This window comes from Saccostrea cucullata, unplaced genomic scaffold (assembly GCF_032062105.1).
Source record: "Saccostrea cucullata isolate Sc308-1 unplaced genomic scaffold, CSIRO_AGI_Scuc_v1 ctg15301, whole genome shotgun sequence".
Lineage (NCBI taxonomy): Eukaryota > Metazoa > Mollusca > Bivalvia > Ostreida > Ostreidae > Saccostrea > Saccostrea cuccullata.
Genome location: NW_026931244.1, coordinates 10,087 through 26,437, shown reverse-complemented (window position 1 = coordinate 26,437; position 16,351 = coordinate 10,087). Strand labels below are relative to the sequence as shown.

Below are 16,351 nucleotides of genomic sequence, written 5' to 3'. Positions count from 1 at the left end.
AAGTATTGTTAATTATTCATTGCTCTCAGGGTTGAGGATTTGTGTGCTTAGAAAAACTGTAAAGGTATTCCCGAGTGGGCTTATAAAAGGTTAGGCTTTGTTATACTTATTTTGATCTGGATCTGTGCGAGTCAGAGTGTGGTTATGTGTGTGCGAGGGTGTGTGTAAATGTGAATGTGAGCACTCATATTCAGATATAAATTGCAAATATACACTCTGTTCACTGTATTGTAACCTTGACCTGTTGTAAAGAGAGGGTACTTATAGGTTTTTAGCCTGTTGCCCAATCTATTTAGTTTATACTGAACAAATATTGTTTCAATCAAAATGCTAGTTCCTAATCCTATTCAAGAGTTTCTAAGAGATTGAAATGATGCTCCAGTCAGTGAAAGTTGCAATCTAATGAGAAAAGTTGATGATTGCTGAAATCAGAATCCATCCTATTCAAAAACAAGGGCTTACTGATTGCTTGATTGTTGATGTGATAGAAACAGTTAGGCAGTCATAGAGCAATTCTGAAATGGAAAACTTAAAGTCTGTTCTGAACTCTACAGAATATTAACCCTCTCTCCGCATTTTACGTAAAAATAAAATGGAATATATTACTTTTCTTTCAACCAGACAGAATAATTCAGGATATAATTTTTACTTGAACTCTACTTATGTCTGGAATGTATTCACTAAGTACTGTTGCTTGATAGTTCTTATGGAAGTCCATGATATTCAGTTTGGTACTGGAAAAGGAAACTTTTACCTTAACCCATTTACTTTAAGTACTATGTAAAATGACCGAAATAAGAGGTCAAATTTGAGTCCATGTAAAGGTTATTTTTGGGTCAAAGTTCACCCTGCTGTGTATGATGATATAAGAGATTTGTATGCACTCTTGTTACAGGTAGTGAATGGTGTCAAAATTACACACAATATTGAATAGTTTGTTATTGATAAATTCCTCTTTTTAAAGCGTTTGATGATTTTCTATCTAATGTTAATACATTTACAGCTGAAAGTTTGCTGAAGGATGCGTTTGATGATTTAATTGATGATGAGATTATTTATTTACAGCTGAAAGCCTTGGTAAAGGATGCGTTTGATGATTTAATTGATGAAGATGATGAGTTTTCTGGTGACGTCGGATGAGGGCGGAGACTCACGCAATCACAGCCTTCACTTCCGGTCCAAGGAAGATACGTGAGGCTTTATTACTATATATAATAGGCTTTCATTGTTATAAAATTTGTCCAACAAATATTTAAAAATAAACGTTGTTGACAAAATTATTTTTAAAGTATTTAAATTGAGAAAAGAAATTGGAGAAACAAGACATTATGCTTATTTTTTAGGTCACCTGAGTAAATTAAGAGACCTATTGCTATCTGTTTTCGTCCGTCGTGGTCCGTCCTGCGTTAACATTTAAACATTTTCAACTTCTTCTCTGAAACTGCTGAACCAGTTTCAACCAATTTTAGCATAAAGCATCTGTAGGTGAAGGGGAACAAAAATTTTGAATTTAATGGTCCCTGCCCCCCTGGGGCATTGGGGATGGGACAAAAACCACTTTAATTAGTGCAATCCTTAAAAATCTTCTTCTTTACTCCTGGACATCAAACAGTCAAACTGTATGATTGTAATCGGCATTGAGTCCTCTACCAAAATTGTTAATTTTATGGCCCCAGGGCCAGGGTTTCTGTTGTTAGGGCGGGGCTCTATTGATTATATAGTATATGCATTATTTCTTTGAAAATCTTTTCTCTGCTCCTGGGTATTAAATAAACTAATCAAGTTCATTGTTATAATGAGCAATAGTGTCTCTACCAAAATTCTCAATTTTATGGCCCCAGGATCAGGGGTTCTTGTTTAAGGGTGTGACTCTATTGATTATACAGTGAAAATGGATTATTTCTTTGAAAATCTTCTTTTCTGCTCCTGAGTATTAAATAAACTAATTAAGTACATAGTCATGATAAGCAAGAGTGTTTCTATCAAAATTGTGAATTTTATGGCCCCAGGGCTAGGGGTTCTGGTGTTAGGGCGAGGCTCTATTGATTATACAGTGAAAATGCATTAATTCTTTCCTTTGAAAGTTGGTGCATGATGCTCAGGTGACCTATAAGGCCCATGGGCCTCTTGTTTTTTTATTGCCTTTGAACACAAACATACATACACATACACAGACACACCAAAGTTGGGAGAGAATTCAAAATGTACATTTTTCTAGTATCATGAATAAACAAAAAATATGAATACACACATTACACAAATATGATAAAATAGATGACATTATATCTAGATGTTTATGTTTTCAAATATGTGGTTCCAGTCATTCAATCTTCTATTATACACATGAAGCTAATTTTTAACCTTATACGGTTTTTTTTCAAATTTATAATACACATATAAGTATTTAATGAAACTTTGGATGGTTATACTAAAATTTTGGTTTTTTCATAATTGTTGAAATATGTATTGTTTAATAAGTAGCAATATAAGATTGATAGCTTTGTCTTCTGTTGAAGAACCAAGTATAACTGTACATGCATCAAATTTTATCATTTTTTCAGTTTTTTTCAAATATACATTCTTCTAAAAGAGACCAAATTGGGTTTACTTTGGGGACAATAAAATGTATATAAATAAATATATGTAATTGATTCAACATCTTGCTGACATAGGGAACTTAGCTCATTTTTTTCTAATTTAAGACAAAAATAAGTACTTATTTGTACCAAGAATCCTATGTATAATTCTAAAATTAAACCATATGCTTTTCTTATAAAAAGCTGGAAACTGACCATTTGACCTTTTTCTGCCTTGATGCTGGAAACTGACCATTTGACCTAATTCTGTCTTGATGCTGGAAATTGATAGCTTGACGTAACCCTGTTTATGTGCACGAAACTGACCATTTGACCTAATTCTATTTTGATGCTGGAAACTGACAGCTTGACCTAATCATGTCTTTATCTTGTAAACTAACAATTTGACCTTATTCTGTCTTGATGCTGGAAACTGACCTTTTCACCTAATTCTGTCTTGATGCTGGACACTGACCATTTGACATAATTCTGTCTTGATGCTGGACACTGACCGTTTGACCTAATTCTGTCTTGATGCTGGAAACCGACCATTTGACCTAATTCTGTCTTCACTTTACAGAGAACTATTGCGGAGGAAGATGAAGAGCCCTTTGCCATAGTGTTTCCCAGGGAAGGATGGAACAGGAGAAAGTTCCCCTTCTCACCTCCATCCCCCTGGGGAGGGGGGGGGGGGAGGGCTCCCAATCATAGCTCCGTGCGATTCGATGTCTTCACTGAGACTATCCCAGATGAGCCTTAGTGCATCTCAAGAGCTGCTGAGATAATCTCAAGAGGGAAGTATGTATCATGAAATATATATGTTATCAGTGAGTCATTACTTGTACTTTATTATGAAAATATACTCAGAAAAATTACAAGTCCTGCATAAATTGCATGGACTCTTGATCCCCCAGTTTAATGCATAGATGACTTTTATGATAATACAAATGTCTTATGATCTTAGAACAGTATATTGAAGTGATAGTTTAAAAACTGCTTAGCCTTAGTTTAAGAAATGTATTTTTACATCGCAGTTATGATAAGGCTGTCCGAAGGCTTAAAATGCCTTAAAAATATACATTTTATCTTGAGCTAGTTTTTAATGTCAATATGCAATCCTTGTTTGAAATTGTAGTCAACTTGATATAATAGCTTTATCAGGTATTAAAATAAAGCATTTTTGTGATGTCACTTGACTGTGTTGATCACGTGACAGAAATTCATGATATTATACAATTATGGACTTCAGTGTAGGTCGATATGTGGTAATAAGGACTCATGGCAATTGATATTGACCGAAGACACAGAAAGTGATAGCGACCGAGCCTGCGAGGTCGCTATCATTTTCTGTGTCTGATGTCAATATCAATTGCCATGAGTCTTTATAACCACATATTGACCGTTCACTGAAGTCCATAATAGTTATATTATATAATCACTCAAAGTGAATGCACCGACACAGTCCTAACACAACGGACTTGGCTGTCATTACGTCACAAAGGTTAAATTCATGTTTCTTTTATTATGACGTCACGTTCTTCGTAACTTCAATGCAACCGAACGGCGTGTCGTGCGATATTATTTTCCGCGGACGCGCTTTCACGTCGCTATTCAGTATTGCAAAAGGAGGAATGTCACGTGACGTCCTTTCAGCCAATGAAAACTACGAAAATAATTCTGTTATATAATATTCCTAAATGTTGCAAAAAAATCGCTTCGGCACAAGTGCAAAACAAAAATATTGTGCAAAGTTTGTTACATAGATCAATTCATCGCGACCTCTGGTACATAGCAAGTGCTGGGGGCAAGTTTAATTTTTACTCGTTAGGAAAATATTTTACGAGAAAATCAACTTACCAACATAAGAGGGGGTATTTTCCACACTTTATCGCGATTTATACAAAAATGGAAGAACTACACGCAATCCCCCAGCAAAATTCAGTTAAAGGACATTCTTCTCTTGTAGATTCACACAGAATATCTTCAATCTATGCTTGTTTATCACTTGTGCCAGTCCAATATAAACACAATTGTTAAATTCTAACTTTGTCTACTGTCGTGTAAGGGGAGCGTTTCACGCATATTTTTTCTCTATTGTTTGAATATGTGCATATCGGACAAGCGAAAGGAATAGGCGTATTTAAATTTCAAATGCTCAACTTCATAACAGCACATTTGAGCTTAAAAACAATCCTAAAACTTGAAATAAACAACAAGACCCCAAAATAAATCTACATGCGATGTACAAATTATGACACTTTCCCCGTCATGTTAGCTCAAGTATGCAGTGACTTGACGTCATATTCTATTATGACGTCATATCTAGGTAGTTTAGAGAAGTTACTACAGTCTGTACAGTTTGATATTTTACGGACAGCCTTATCCTAGCTGCGATGACAACCCTATTTTATCGACAGTTTTGAGAAGATCCCATGAGGGCTTGTTAGAGAGTGATGGTTACCATAGTAACAATGAACAAAGCAGCACCAAATTACCCAATCACCATCATAGACCTCAACAACATCATCACCATCAGTTTCACCAGGTTCCTGATTGGTCAAATCAAAATGTCTTCTCACATCAGGGTCAGCCAAATGTTTATGACCCCTCTCACCATGGCAACACATACATACCGCATCATGTGACTTCGGAGGATCATTTTAGGTATGGGGAAATTCCAGAGAGACAGGAAGCAGAGGGCGGGACAGATGAACATTCAGATGTTGGGGGTCTGCCTGGACATTACCATTATCATCATCTTCATCACTACATCGGCTATAACAGGTAAATATTTAGGTTTTATCAATTCTTTTGCATTGCAATAAAGTAATGATTAGTATTATTATGCTTTCATGTTAAATACTAAAATCTGATTGGTTTAGACGCAGTTAACAATCCGTTCGATTATCCTGAGCCTTAGCAACACACGTGACAACAGGTAACACAACGGTAATGTCACATGCGTGGAAATTATGCGCGTACGGTTCACCGTAGAATTCTCAAAACGTCAGTTGCGCGTTTGAAAGAAACGGAATTAACTTGACGCAAATAAAAGCTTGCGTCCGATTTAGCTTACTTGAAAACAACAACCGACAGACGATACATGCTTGCGAGTGTAGGAAACATGCTTGCAAGCCAGAAATAACGAAACTTTATACGATAAATGACTTTAATTCGAGTATCAAACAAACAATAAGGAAATAAGTGAACCGGTGAGTGTGAAAGCTTTCTATACATGAACGTAAAGACGATCGACGGTTTTTTTTTTTTTTTTTTTTTTGCTGACGTCCTAAATCAATAAGATATTCAGTATAATAAAATAAATGGTGCCTGTTTTGGAGGGTAACATTTGAAATTGACACCCCTCGGAAAACCATCGTTAACCTCCGCTGACGCGTCGGTTGACAATGGTTTTCCTTGGGGTGCCAATTTCAAATGTTACCCTCCAAAAAAGGCACCATTTATATAATGCAACACAAATAATTGATGAATAGTGTACCGTATTACCTAATACAACATACACTAGGAGACAAATTTTATGTCAGGATAGTCAGGATGTTGGATTATACAGTGACATGGAAAAATAACGAAAGGAGAGTGAAAAGAAAGGTCTAAAGTCACAGTAAAACATATGCAAACATGCACAGATGTTGGAATAGACAGTCTTCACTGTATTAGCAAACACTGAATATGATTTGTTAATGTAGTTTCTTCCATTTGAATTTTTATTACAGTGACAGACAGGATGAAGATGAGCATCCAAGGGCAGATAACCCATACAAGCCATACTCAGACACACCCCATTCTCAAGGATACCAACACACTCTACAGTCAGATCAAGGTTTTGTCACAACGCAGCACAGTTAAGGCTACAGTAAGGAGGCGGGGCCTAATTTGTACGGGAAATGTTTACTATGACGTCACACATAATATAAGGTCTTCAAAATACCACAAAATGAAATTATTTGCTATTTCAAACAGCTGAATAGCTGTGTACTACATACAAACTTACTATTACATGCAGATTTGTCGTTTGTTAAATCCCACACAACAGTATATAAACGATGCATCGATCGCAATGCACTTGTCAATGTGACGTCATCTCGCAAAAATGACGCAGTTTGTACACAGTGAGAGGCTGATCAAGTAACATTTTGTACAATGAAAAATTTCTTTTTTCTCAAATGAAATATTATTTGCAGTAAAATAAAAAGCCGTTAACTTGGATGCGATGTCTATTTTAGTATTTTATTAATAAACTGAACGTGCATTCTCCATACAAGCGATACCCTCGTGTATTTGTATGCAGATTCATTGAAAAAGTAATGGAAGGGCCCTAATAAATCGATTTATTGCAAGGGCATACCTTCATAGTATCTTGTCAAAATTTTACACATAAACTCAAAAAGCATTAAGATATTTGGAAAGTGCTGCGAACCCCGAACCCTTGAAATCTTTCAAATAAATTAATTATAGCTATATTTAATATAGTTCACAAGCAAAATATTCAACCTGCAGCCCAACAAATTAAATTTTACCAATTAAAAAAGGGAATCTATACAGGTTCGCAGCACTTTTCACAAACTACATATAGTGTTGAAAAGAATTATAAAATAAACTATGATTTTTAACTTGGTTATGCCCTTGCAATATTGAAATTTATAGATGACCTCTAAACTGCATAAAGTATGTATTTTTTATCTTAAAAAATCGCCGATATTTCCATTTGTAACCTTAACTGTGCTGCGAAATTCTACGTCAGTTTCACATGGGCACCCTGTTCATGCTACCCCAGTCTCAACAGGGCATCCTGTTCATTCTTCACAAGAATATCCTGTTCATGACAATACTCCAGATAAGGATTTCAAAGGAGAATACCAGGTTACTTACAAACGTAGAGGAGACCGGGAAGAAAGTGAAAGTGAAGAGGAAGTGCCAGAGGTCAAAGAGAAAAGACAAAAACTAGAAGACGTTCATGAAAATACTGGACCAGGTATATTTAATGCTGAATTCACTTAACTTGCATGGGAATATTTTCCTGGATGTATAAAATCAGGACAGAATTGAAACACTTTAAATTGAAAATTAATAAAGGGATAAGATAAGTTCAACAGTAATTTTCTATATGTTTTTATTTACACATTTTCCAGCTGGAGCTTTTGACAACAGACAGTTTGCTCGGCTTTAGATCCTGTATAAAGCCAGAGGCAGCAAACTCGAGGAGATCACTTGAGACTTTGAACAGTACAAGCAGGAGATAAGCAGGGAGATCAGGATTTATAAACATCAAATCTCTCTGGCCAAAGGTATGTGTATCACATCTGAAATGCTGAACAACTATTGACTCTATATTTAACGGGCTGAAGGCATTGAAAACATTTATTGAATTTTCTCTCACTCTTGTTTTGCAAAATTTTTTTTTAATCAGTACAATCAAAGCTCCTTATTTCATTCTCAGTGAAAACAACAAAAAAAAAACTTTGGTATATCCATGGATTTGAAATATCGTGGGTTAAATACTTGAAGAAAAATGTGGTTGAAACTACCGAATCACCTTGACATATCCATGGTATTGAAGATGCAGCAAAACTCAGTTATAACAAAGTCACTGGGACCTATGAAATTACTTCACTATATCCATAATTCGTTAAAACCACATACGAAATTCATGAAATTTATATAGCTGGGGATCCAAGATGACTTGTTATATCCATGAATTCGCAATATCCCTGTTCGTAATAAACGAGTTTTACTGTATATTTGTTGGAGATACATAAATTAAATTCCCTTGTTTAATAATTATCTCTAGTTCATAGTTCCAAAACATTATATTTACAGGACAGGGAAAAGACAAATTATTGATTTTTCATTTTATTATTTTTTTGATTTATTATGTACAACAAAGTTCCTCAAGATGAATATGTATTTGTGACAAAAATGAATTTGCAAGAGAGTTAACTCTGTAGAGAAGCAAAAGAGATTATTAAACACACACTCAATACAGTACAGGAAATACTATAATTAACCAACTGATTATAATGCATAGTCAACAAAATATACATTAAACAATACATAATTCAAAATCAAAATATTCACCACCATTTTGTCTCCTGAAGCAGTGATTTTTTTTATATGTTTTGATAAACTCAAGTTGAAAAGACATAAAAACTGCATGCACAGTCCAGTATCACACAAACTGTTATAATTTATGAATTAATATGACCTTTGTTACAGAACAGAAACCATGCTACTACTCCACTTGAACGGCACGGTTCGGTACGCTTTGTGAACGGTATGCATTGTGAACAGAACAGTTTGTTTTATGAACGATACAGTACGCTTTGTGAACTTCTCTTTTTGAACCGAACAGTTCTTTTTGTGAATGGTATGGTACGCTTTGTGAATGGAACGTTTCATTTCTTGCAAGGTACGTTTTGTTTTGTGAACGGTACGGTACGCTTCTTGCACGGAACGGTTCAGTTTGTTTCTGAGGTGTAGTAGCATGGTTTAGGGTCTGTAGGAATCAATGGTCAATCTTGCATATGCATATTTAACTCAATAAGTGTTTCAGGATGAATGACACATATATGAAAGTTATCAACTGAGTGTCTCTTATCCAGGTGAGAAGGAGGGAACCTCCACCAGTCTCAAACAATGTCAGGATCTTCTGATGGAAGCCAAGACAGAGAATGCCCAGTTGAAGGGGAAACTCCAGGCCACAGAAAGTCAGGTAGAGGCCCTTCAAAGGGGGAAAGAGGAGGTAGTTAGTGAAGGAATGGTGAAACCTTGGTAGGCTTTTCTTCTTGGTTAACAGCAGTTGTCAATATTTGGTCTTCTTATTGCCCTTACCCATTTTCTCTTCCGGCTTTTTAGCTCACCTGAGCCGAAGGCTCAAGTGAGCTTTTCTTATTACATTTTGTCCGGCGTCCGTCTGTCCGTCCGTCTGTCCGTCTGTCTGTAAACTTTTCACATTTTCGACTTCTTCTCAAGAACCGCTTGACCAATTTCAACCAAACTTGCCACAAAGCATCTTTTGTTGAAGGGGATTCAAGTTTGTTCAAATGAAGGGCCATTCAAGGGGAGATAATTGGGAATTAAGGAAAATTTGGTGGTATGTTTTAAAAATCTTCTTCTCAAGAACCACTGTGCCAGGAAAGATGAAACTTATTGAGAAATATCCTCAGGTAGTGTAGATTCAAGTTTGTTCAAATCATGACCCCCGGGGGTAGGACGGGGCCACAATGGCCGACCAAAGTGTTTTACATAGAAATATATAGGAAAATTCCTTAAAAATCCTCTTCTCAAGAATAACAAAGCCATAATTGATCATATTTGTATTGAAGCATCCTCAGGTAGTGAGGATTCAAGTTTTTTCAAATCATGACCCCCCGGAGGTAGGGCGGGGCCACAATGGCCGACCAAAGTTTTACATAGGAATATATAGGAAAAATCTTTAAAAATCTTCTTCTCAAGAATAACAAAGGCATAATTGATCATATTTGTATGGAAGCATCCTCTGGTAGTGAGGATTGAAATTTGTTCAAATTATGACCCCCAGGGATAGGGCGGGGCCACAATGGCCAATCAAAGTTTTTCATAGACATATATAGGAAAATTCTTTGAAAAGCATCTTCTCAAGAATAGCAAAGCCATGATTGGTCTTGGGACTACTTTTGGATTTAAACTCAATTACTACTTTTTCCTAGCCACAGTGCTCAGGAGAGCGATGTGGCTCATGGGCCTCTTGTTCATATTTCATTCTGTAGCATTTTAAAATATTTTCTGCGGCATAACCGTGGTACATTCTAAACATGAACATGTATTATAATCACATTTGATATTTTTTGTTAATTGATAATGAATTAAATCAAGGTGTATTTTAACATACACATTGGAGGTAATTATAGCTCTTAGAATAGCTGCATACTAGTAATGAATCTTAGACATGTTTTTCCATACTTGACTTTTTTTCACATGTCACCACATAAAACTGTGCACATTCAAAGGAAATATGGTGACACACTGTCTTGAATGTAATTTTTCATACTGTTCATCACTCTAGATATTTGATAACTTGAATTTTTCCAGTATCACAGTCTCCAATAACAAGATTGTGATCTACATCAATACTGAGTCCTCCATTACATGGATGTTCTATGTAACGGACAAAGTTTCCATCACAGTCAATAATATGGACAATGTTATTTGAGTCCTCATTTATCAGTATATGAGTATTGACATCAGTAGCAATTTTTGATGGTGTAAACTCTCTGTACTTTGTTTGTTTGGAGAGGTTGCCTGTATACTTGAATCTTAATCCCCCAGAAGAATCCACCACAACAACTGCCTTCCCAGCACGGTCAGCAATACAGATATCTCCATTGCCATTCTCTGTAAGGTGAAGCATAGTTAATCTATCTGTAGAAAACAGAGGCTGTCCCAGACTGTCATACTGGATCTTCTGAATCTCCTTGGTCCCTGAGTATCTCACCACTTTACTTTCTTTATAATCATTAATGCACATACTCACTAGAAGATCTCCATTTACTGTATAATGAAGTCCTACAGAATACCAGTCAGGTGTGCTTAACAAAACCTTAACTTCACCATTAGTAAAAATGTGTATATCTTGATCATTTGTCTCAGCTGAAGCAAACACCGGTTCCTGTTGAAAATTAATTGATAATGCCCTGATATGAGTATCTGTATTAATTGTTCTTATAATGGATCCTGTCCTGTCTATCTCCTGGATTGTTTTGCCGTCTCCACTGGTCATGATCTTATCTCTCCCAACACACTGCACTTTCCACAGCTGACGCTTACCGGTTAAATCAAATTCTTCATAACTTTTACCATGATGTCTCTTAGAAAAATTACGATGGTGTCCATAAGGACTTTCTATTGTGTATAGTACTACAGGTTTATCCATCATTTTCAGCATTCCAGCCTTTTTCTGCAGTTCATCCCTATTCTGAAGAAACCCTAACATTTCTAAAATTTGGTTTTCTTTAATAATACCAGGGAGTAACTTTGGACAAGAAAAACTTTGTAATTGTGGGCCTTTTTGGAAATCCTCATTCCTTGATTGATAATTAAGTATGGCTGTGGCATCATTTCCTTTAAGGATATCTTTATTTTCTTTAACAATTCTATTGACTTCTTTTTCAGCTTTTTCTGCTGAAGACTGCCTTTCTTTGTTCTTTCTAATAGCTTCTTTCTTTTGACTGCTTACTTCTTCTGTGAGCTGAGTGCTTTTTTTATGTACAGCTTGGCAGATTTTATCTTCTTGTTCTTTTATGGCGGAGAGAACTTTGTCAAACTCAGCAGATGTACTTAGATTGATGGTTCTGTATTTTGGAACAATTGTATTTTCTAATTCTTCTGTGTCGGAAATAAGTTGTTGTTTATGCTCTTGAAGAATAGCATTGATATCAGTAAACTCATGCTTTTTATGTGAACCCATGAGGCACTGAAGACAGATTGGTATTCTACAGTCTTTGCAATACGTCTCACAATGGTATTTCTCGTGTGTAAGACATGATGGAAGAATAACTGAATGTTCTTTTCTGAAAGTGTACTCTACAACTTCATGTCTTCTTGATTTGTCAGCCATGTGTTCTGGTATGCATGAAGGGCAGAGGTTCACATGACAAAGATTGCAATGATGTTCAACAGGATTTGAGCACAACTGACAGCGAATTACAATCTGTCCTTGGGCAGTAGCCATATCTAATGTGATCTAGGATAATAATAAAATCATATTTACCTGGTTGAAGTAGTTGCAGATCTGTATCGTTATGGTTTAATATATTTTGTCTTTTACCATAACGCTACAGATTCTGTAATGTAAAAAAGGTGCAATTTACAGCTCAATTGTTTGCGCAATTTTGGGGAGAATTTCTCCACTTTCCAGCATTGGTTAATTAACTAACTTTCACTCCCTAATTCTACGCACATTATTTAACTTATCTGTATATTTTATCCATCTATTTACCCTTGATAGGCGTCTCTAAAAGTGATAAACTCACTTGATTAAAATTATTTGTTAGATTGTGGAAAATTCACTTCAGACTATAAAATGGATAAAATGTACATAAAGGCTACAGAATGTGACTAGACCTAGGGAGTGAAAGGTAGTTGATTGACCAATGCCTAGAAAGTGGAGAAATTATCCTCAAAAGTGCGCAAAAAATATTGTGCCATAAATTGCACCTTTTTTGCATTACAGGATCTGTAGCATTATGGTCAAAGACAAGTACATAAAACCATAACGCTACAGATCTGCAGCTACGGGTTGAAGTACACAGCGATAATGCAATCATTGACTTTCATAAAATTTTTAATTGTCAGATTGATGCATATGCATACAACATAGACACTCTGTCATGCAGAACCATAAGCAAGTCAGTCATATAAAGTCACAAATAAAACAAATTATTATACTAAGAAATTTAACCCCCCCCCCCTAAAAAAGATATTTTTAATGCTGTACATGATTGAAATAGTTTTTAAAATTTTACATTATCAGTTCAACATTATTTAATCGATATTAAACATCAAAAGACTCCATAACATAACATACTCACTATTTCCTGTCAATTCTCTATAAAATTCAATATTTTTTTATCTTTCGTTTTAAACTTGTGTAATGAATTTTCTAGATCAATATACAGCTCAGTATCCTTGGGTTGTCGGGTAGTCAGGTGATTTAAATTTTCAAAGCTTAAAACTTGGTCATCATTTCATTGTGTGCAGCTGTATATTAGACAGAGAAACATTAGCTAATCATGCAAAAATCAGACCTTTAAAAAATGGTCTGTTGTCTATTATCTTCAAATTTGTTTTTTTTCCAACTCCTGATCAAGATCTGGGTGTAAATGTCAATGTCTACAATACTACATAGATAGCAGGCATAATAGGTTTATTCTCTGGTGAAGGCATTATTATCTTGCTCAAAGTTGATAGAATTAATGGCATTTAAATTGGCATTAAGAAATCACTAAACCTTATATAGAACACTTCAAGTAGTAATGATACCTGTGATTTTAAAATTAGCTGTAAGCCTTAAATCAGTATTTTTTTTTCAGATCCATATGTTATACACATATATACAAATGGACTGATAGAAAATAAGTTTTGTTTTGAGTATAAATTATTTTTTTTTTTATTATTATAATATTATTCCAGGCAGTTAAAAGCCTGCAGACTGCTGAGTCCACAATAGAGACTTTGAACCAACAGCTTGCTGAGATGGGGGCATCAGACAGTCTCAACAGAGCTCGAGTTGAGCATGAGTGAGTTTTGTCAGGAGTCCATCAGAAACATGACAAGGAGGTCAAAGTTCTCAAAGAGAAGATAGACGATCTCACAGATAAACTTAATGATCTGGTAATTATTTTACTTCTGCCAAAATTCATTAATAAAGAATTATATATCTTTGTTAAGGGTGACAACTCAGAAATGGAAAAAATAATTTGATACATGTATAAAATATTAAATTCAAGTTCCTTTATAGTATTTTAAAAATGAGTGAATAAAGAGCATAATTCATAAACCCTGAGAAATTCTGATTTTTTTTTTTCTCTCAGCTTTTTTATAATTTATAAAAAAAATTATGTTGATTTTAAATAGCACACTGGCAGATTTCATGTGCAATTCATTTTAGTTTCTGGGCTATTCTCCTACACTAACTAGTCTAGAAAAATAGAATTCAAATATTAATTTCTCACAGAATGCAGAGAACTCAACATTGAGACAGAAACTGAACGAGAGTTATAAAGAGGCCGAAAACTCAGATCTCACGAGCCGATACAATCAATCGTCTGACCTGCAGCTTGGAAGATTCCCAGAAACAATGTAGGATGCTGCTAGAGTCAGGTATGTACAAAAAAGAAAAGTTTTAAAAAATATACCTGTTCAGATTGAAATTATGCTGAGTATAAATATGTGTATTATTAAGCATTTAATTTGAGAAGGACCTTTTTTTGTTAAGTAGATAGTGCTTAGAGTATCTGATAAACACTTGGATTCTTCTATTAAATTTACTAAATGATCAAGAATATAATACGTATGTGATATTGTAAATTTAAGGGGGCCGACTATAGTTTCCATTGCGCTATATTTCGCGCATCATAGTAAAATGAAGCGTATTTACTGTTTTAATGCAACTTTTTTCGCTTAATTATTAAAATTAAACAGAATTAAGTAATTATAGGTATAAAAACGTAATACCAAATTGATATAACTGATTTTTAACCGATTTTTCAATTGATAGGTAGGTTGAGGTCGTTGCAGTGTGTTTTTGACGTAATGATAATCTGTAGCTCTTAAAGAAAGGGGTAATAAAAATATTATTAAAGAAAAAGTAATAAACATACGTTCTTGAAATTTAAAACATAGAAATTTGATTTTTGCATTTTGATATCTCCCTCTGGTAACAAGACGTTTATTATGTTTTCATATATTGTATCCATTAGTATACGTCATATTTTGTAATAAAATGTCTCTATAAAAATAGTAAAATTTGCTTATTTTTTTTGCATTTTGATATAACCCTATAGTAAATGTGACCTGTAGAATTTTGTGTTTCTTAAATATATTGTATGATATAGTATTACTCATCAAATATTATAGTTTGAACAAAATGTCTCTTGTAGTATTTGTATAATTTGCTTTAAAGTGCTCAAAATCGACATTTTCCAATTGAAGATTCAGCTTCAGCAATGTACAGCATCTAAGAAAATCGCTGATGAAATGATATTATCTTATCAGGTAATAGTATCAAGACTTTTACAATGAATATTAACTCCATCCATTTTTAACCACCCCCTCCCTTCCCTCCCCCCTTGTTTGGTGAACAATTTCGAATTCTATTTTTTTTTTAATTCTATTAATATCCTAACACACACACCCTCTCCCCCCAAAAAAAAATATTTAAAAAATATTAAAAGTAGAGTATTTTACTGAAAGACCTGCTTAATATTTGCCATTAGGCATTACAAATATAAAATACATGGTTTCTGTCTTGAATATAAATGATATTTGTGCGAGGGTAAGAAAACATGTCAGAGGGCGAGGCTTGCCAAATGTTGTCTAAAGCAGATTGATGTCTAATCCAACCAATTTTTGTTGAAACAGCTACTGAGTGTCTTAAAGGTACTTGGACACAGATTTGAAGTTAATATTTTCTCATTTTTTCTGTAGAATATCACGAATTATATATTTTAATAGCACTTCACACAAAAATTAATTAAGAATCTTATTTCTTTTAAAAGTTATTAAAACTTTAAATTTTTTGTTTTTCACATCCTTGTTTTTAATTCTTAATCTTGGAAAAGTAATTTTGTAAATGAGAAATATTAAAACTTTTTAAAAAATACTTTTATTGATGTTTGAAAGCAAAACACCTTAAATAAATATTAAATCGACACACTCGTGTTATGTACACAGTTTTTGTAAACAGGGCTCGAGTTCTGTTATTGTTTATATTCAGATTTTTTTAAAATTGCACGGACTGACAATATATTGTGTTTGTTTTGCTTTCGAATTTGTATTTATATTTTTCATTTATACAAAACGAGATTGCCACTTTTCCTATTAAGAATAAAATTAAATTTGTGAGAGTGCAAGGATATGTCAATCAAACCCGCCGAAAAATTTGAAATTTCAATATCTTTTAAACAAAAGAAGATTTTCAATTAATTTTTGTGTGAAATGCTATTAAAATATATAAGTTGTAATATTATAGAGAAAATAATAACTTCAAATCTGTGTCC

At 34.3% G+C, this 16,351-nt stretch overlaps 2 protein-coding genes and 1 long non-coding RNA gene across 3 annotated transcripts; 2 read left to right on the top strand and 1 right to left on the bottom strand.

Annotated features, from left to right (window-relative positions):
* Positions 1–5,078: 5,078 nt before the first annotated feature.
* Positions 5,079–6,740, top strand: LOC134231925 (uncharacterized). The gene is made up of 2 exons (XM_062713876.1): positions 5,079–5,360; positions 6,311–6,740. The coding sequence occupies exons 1-2, from the start codon at positions 5,243–5,245 to the stop codon at positions 6,559–6,561; spliced, it is 369 nt and encodes a 122-aa protein (XP_062569860.1). The 5' UTR covers positions 5,079–5,242; the 3' UTR covers positions 6,562–6,740.
* A 641-nt stretch (positions 6,741–7,381) lies between these two features.
* LOC134231924 (uncharacterized) lies at positions 7,382–14,370 on the top strand. The gene is made up of 5 exons (XR_009984658.1): positions 7,382–7,569; positions 7,727–7,882; positions 9,197–9,336; positions 13,764–13,964; positions 14,308–14,370. It is a non-coding gene; the product is annotated as an uncharacterized LOC134231924 (long non-coding RNA).
* Positions 10,558–13,236, bottom strand: LOC134231923 (uncharacterized). The gene is made up of 2 exons (XM_062713875.1): positions 13,163–13,236; positions 10,558–12,315 (listed from the first exon to the last, which is right to left on the bottom strand). The coding sequence occupies exon 2, from the start codon at positions 12,301–12,303 to the stop codon at positions 10,630–10,632; it is 1,674 nt and encodes a 557-aa protein (XP_062569859.1). The 5' UTR covers positions 12,304–12,315; positions 13,163–13,236; the 3' UTR covers positions 10,558–10,629.
* Positions 14,371–16,351: the final 1,981 nt, after the last annotated feature.

Excerpts from the sequence above, each read along its gene's own strand:
- LOC134231923 (XM_062713875.1), bottom strand. The coding sequence starts at position 12,303 with ATGGCTACTGCCCAAGGACAGATTGTAATTCGCTGTCAGTTGTGCTCA.
- LOC134231925 (XM_062713876.1), top strand. The coding sequence starts at position 5,243 with ATGGGGAAATTCCAGAGAGACAGGAAGCAGAGGGCGGGACAGATGAAC. Across the intron at positions 5,361-6,310 it reads CACTACATCGGCTATAACAG|TGACAGACAGGATGAAGATG; the intron begins GTAAATATTTAG and ends TTTTTATTACAG.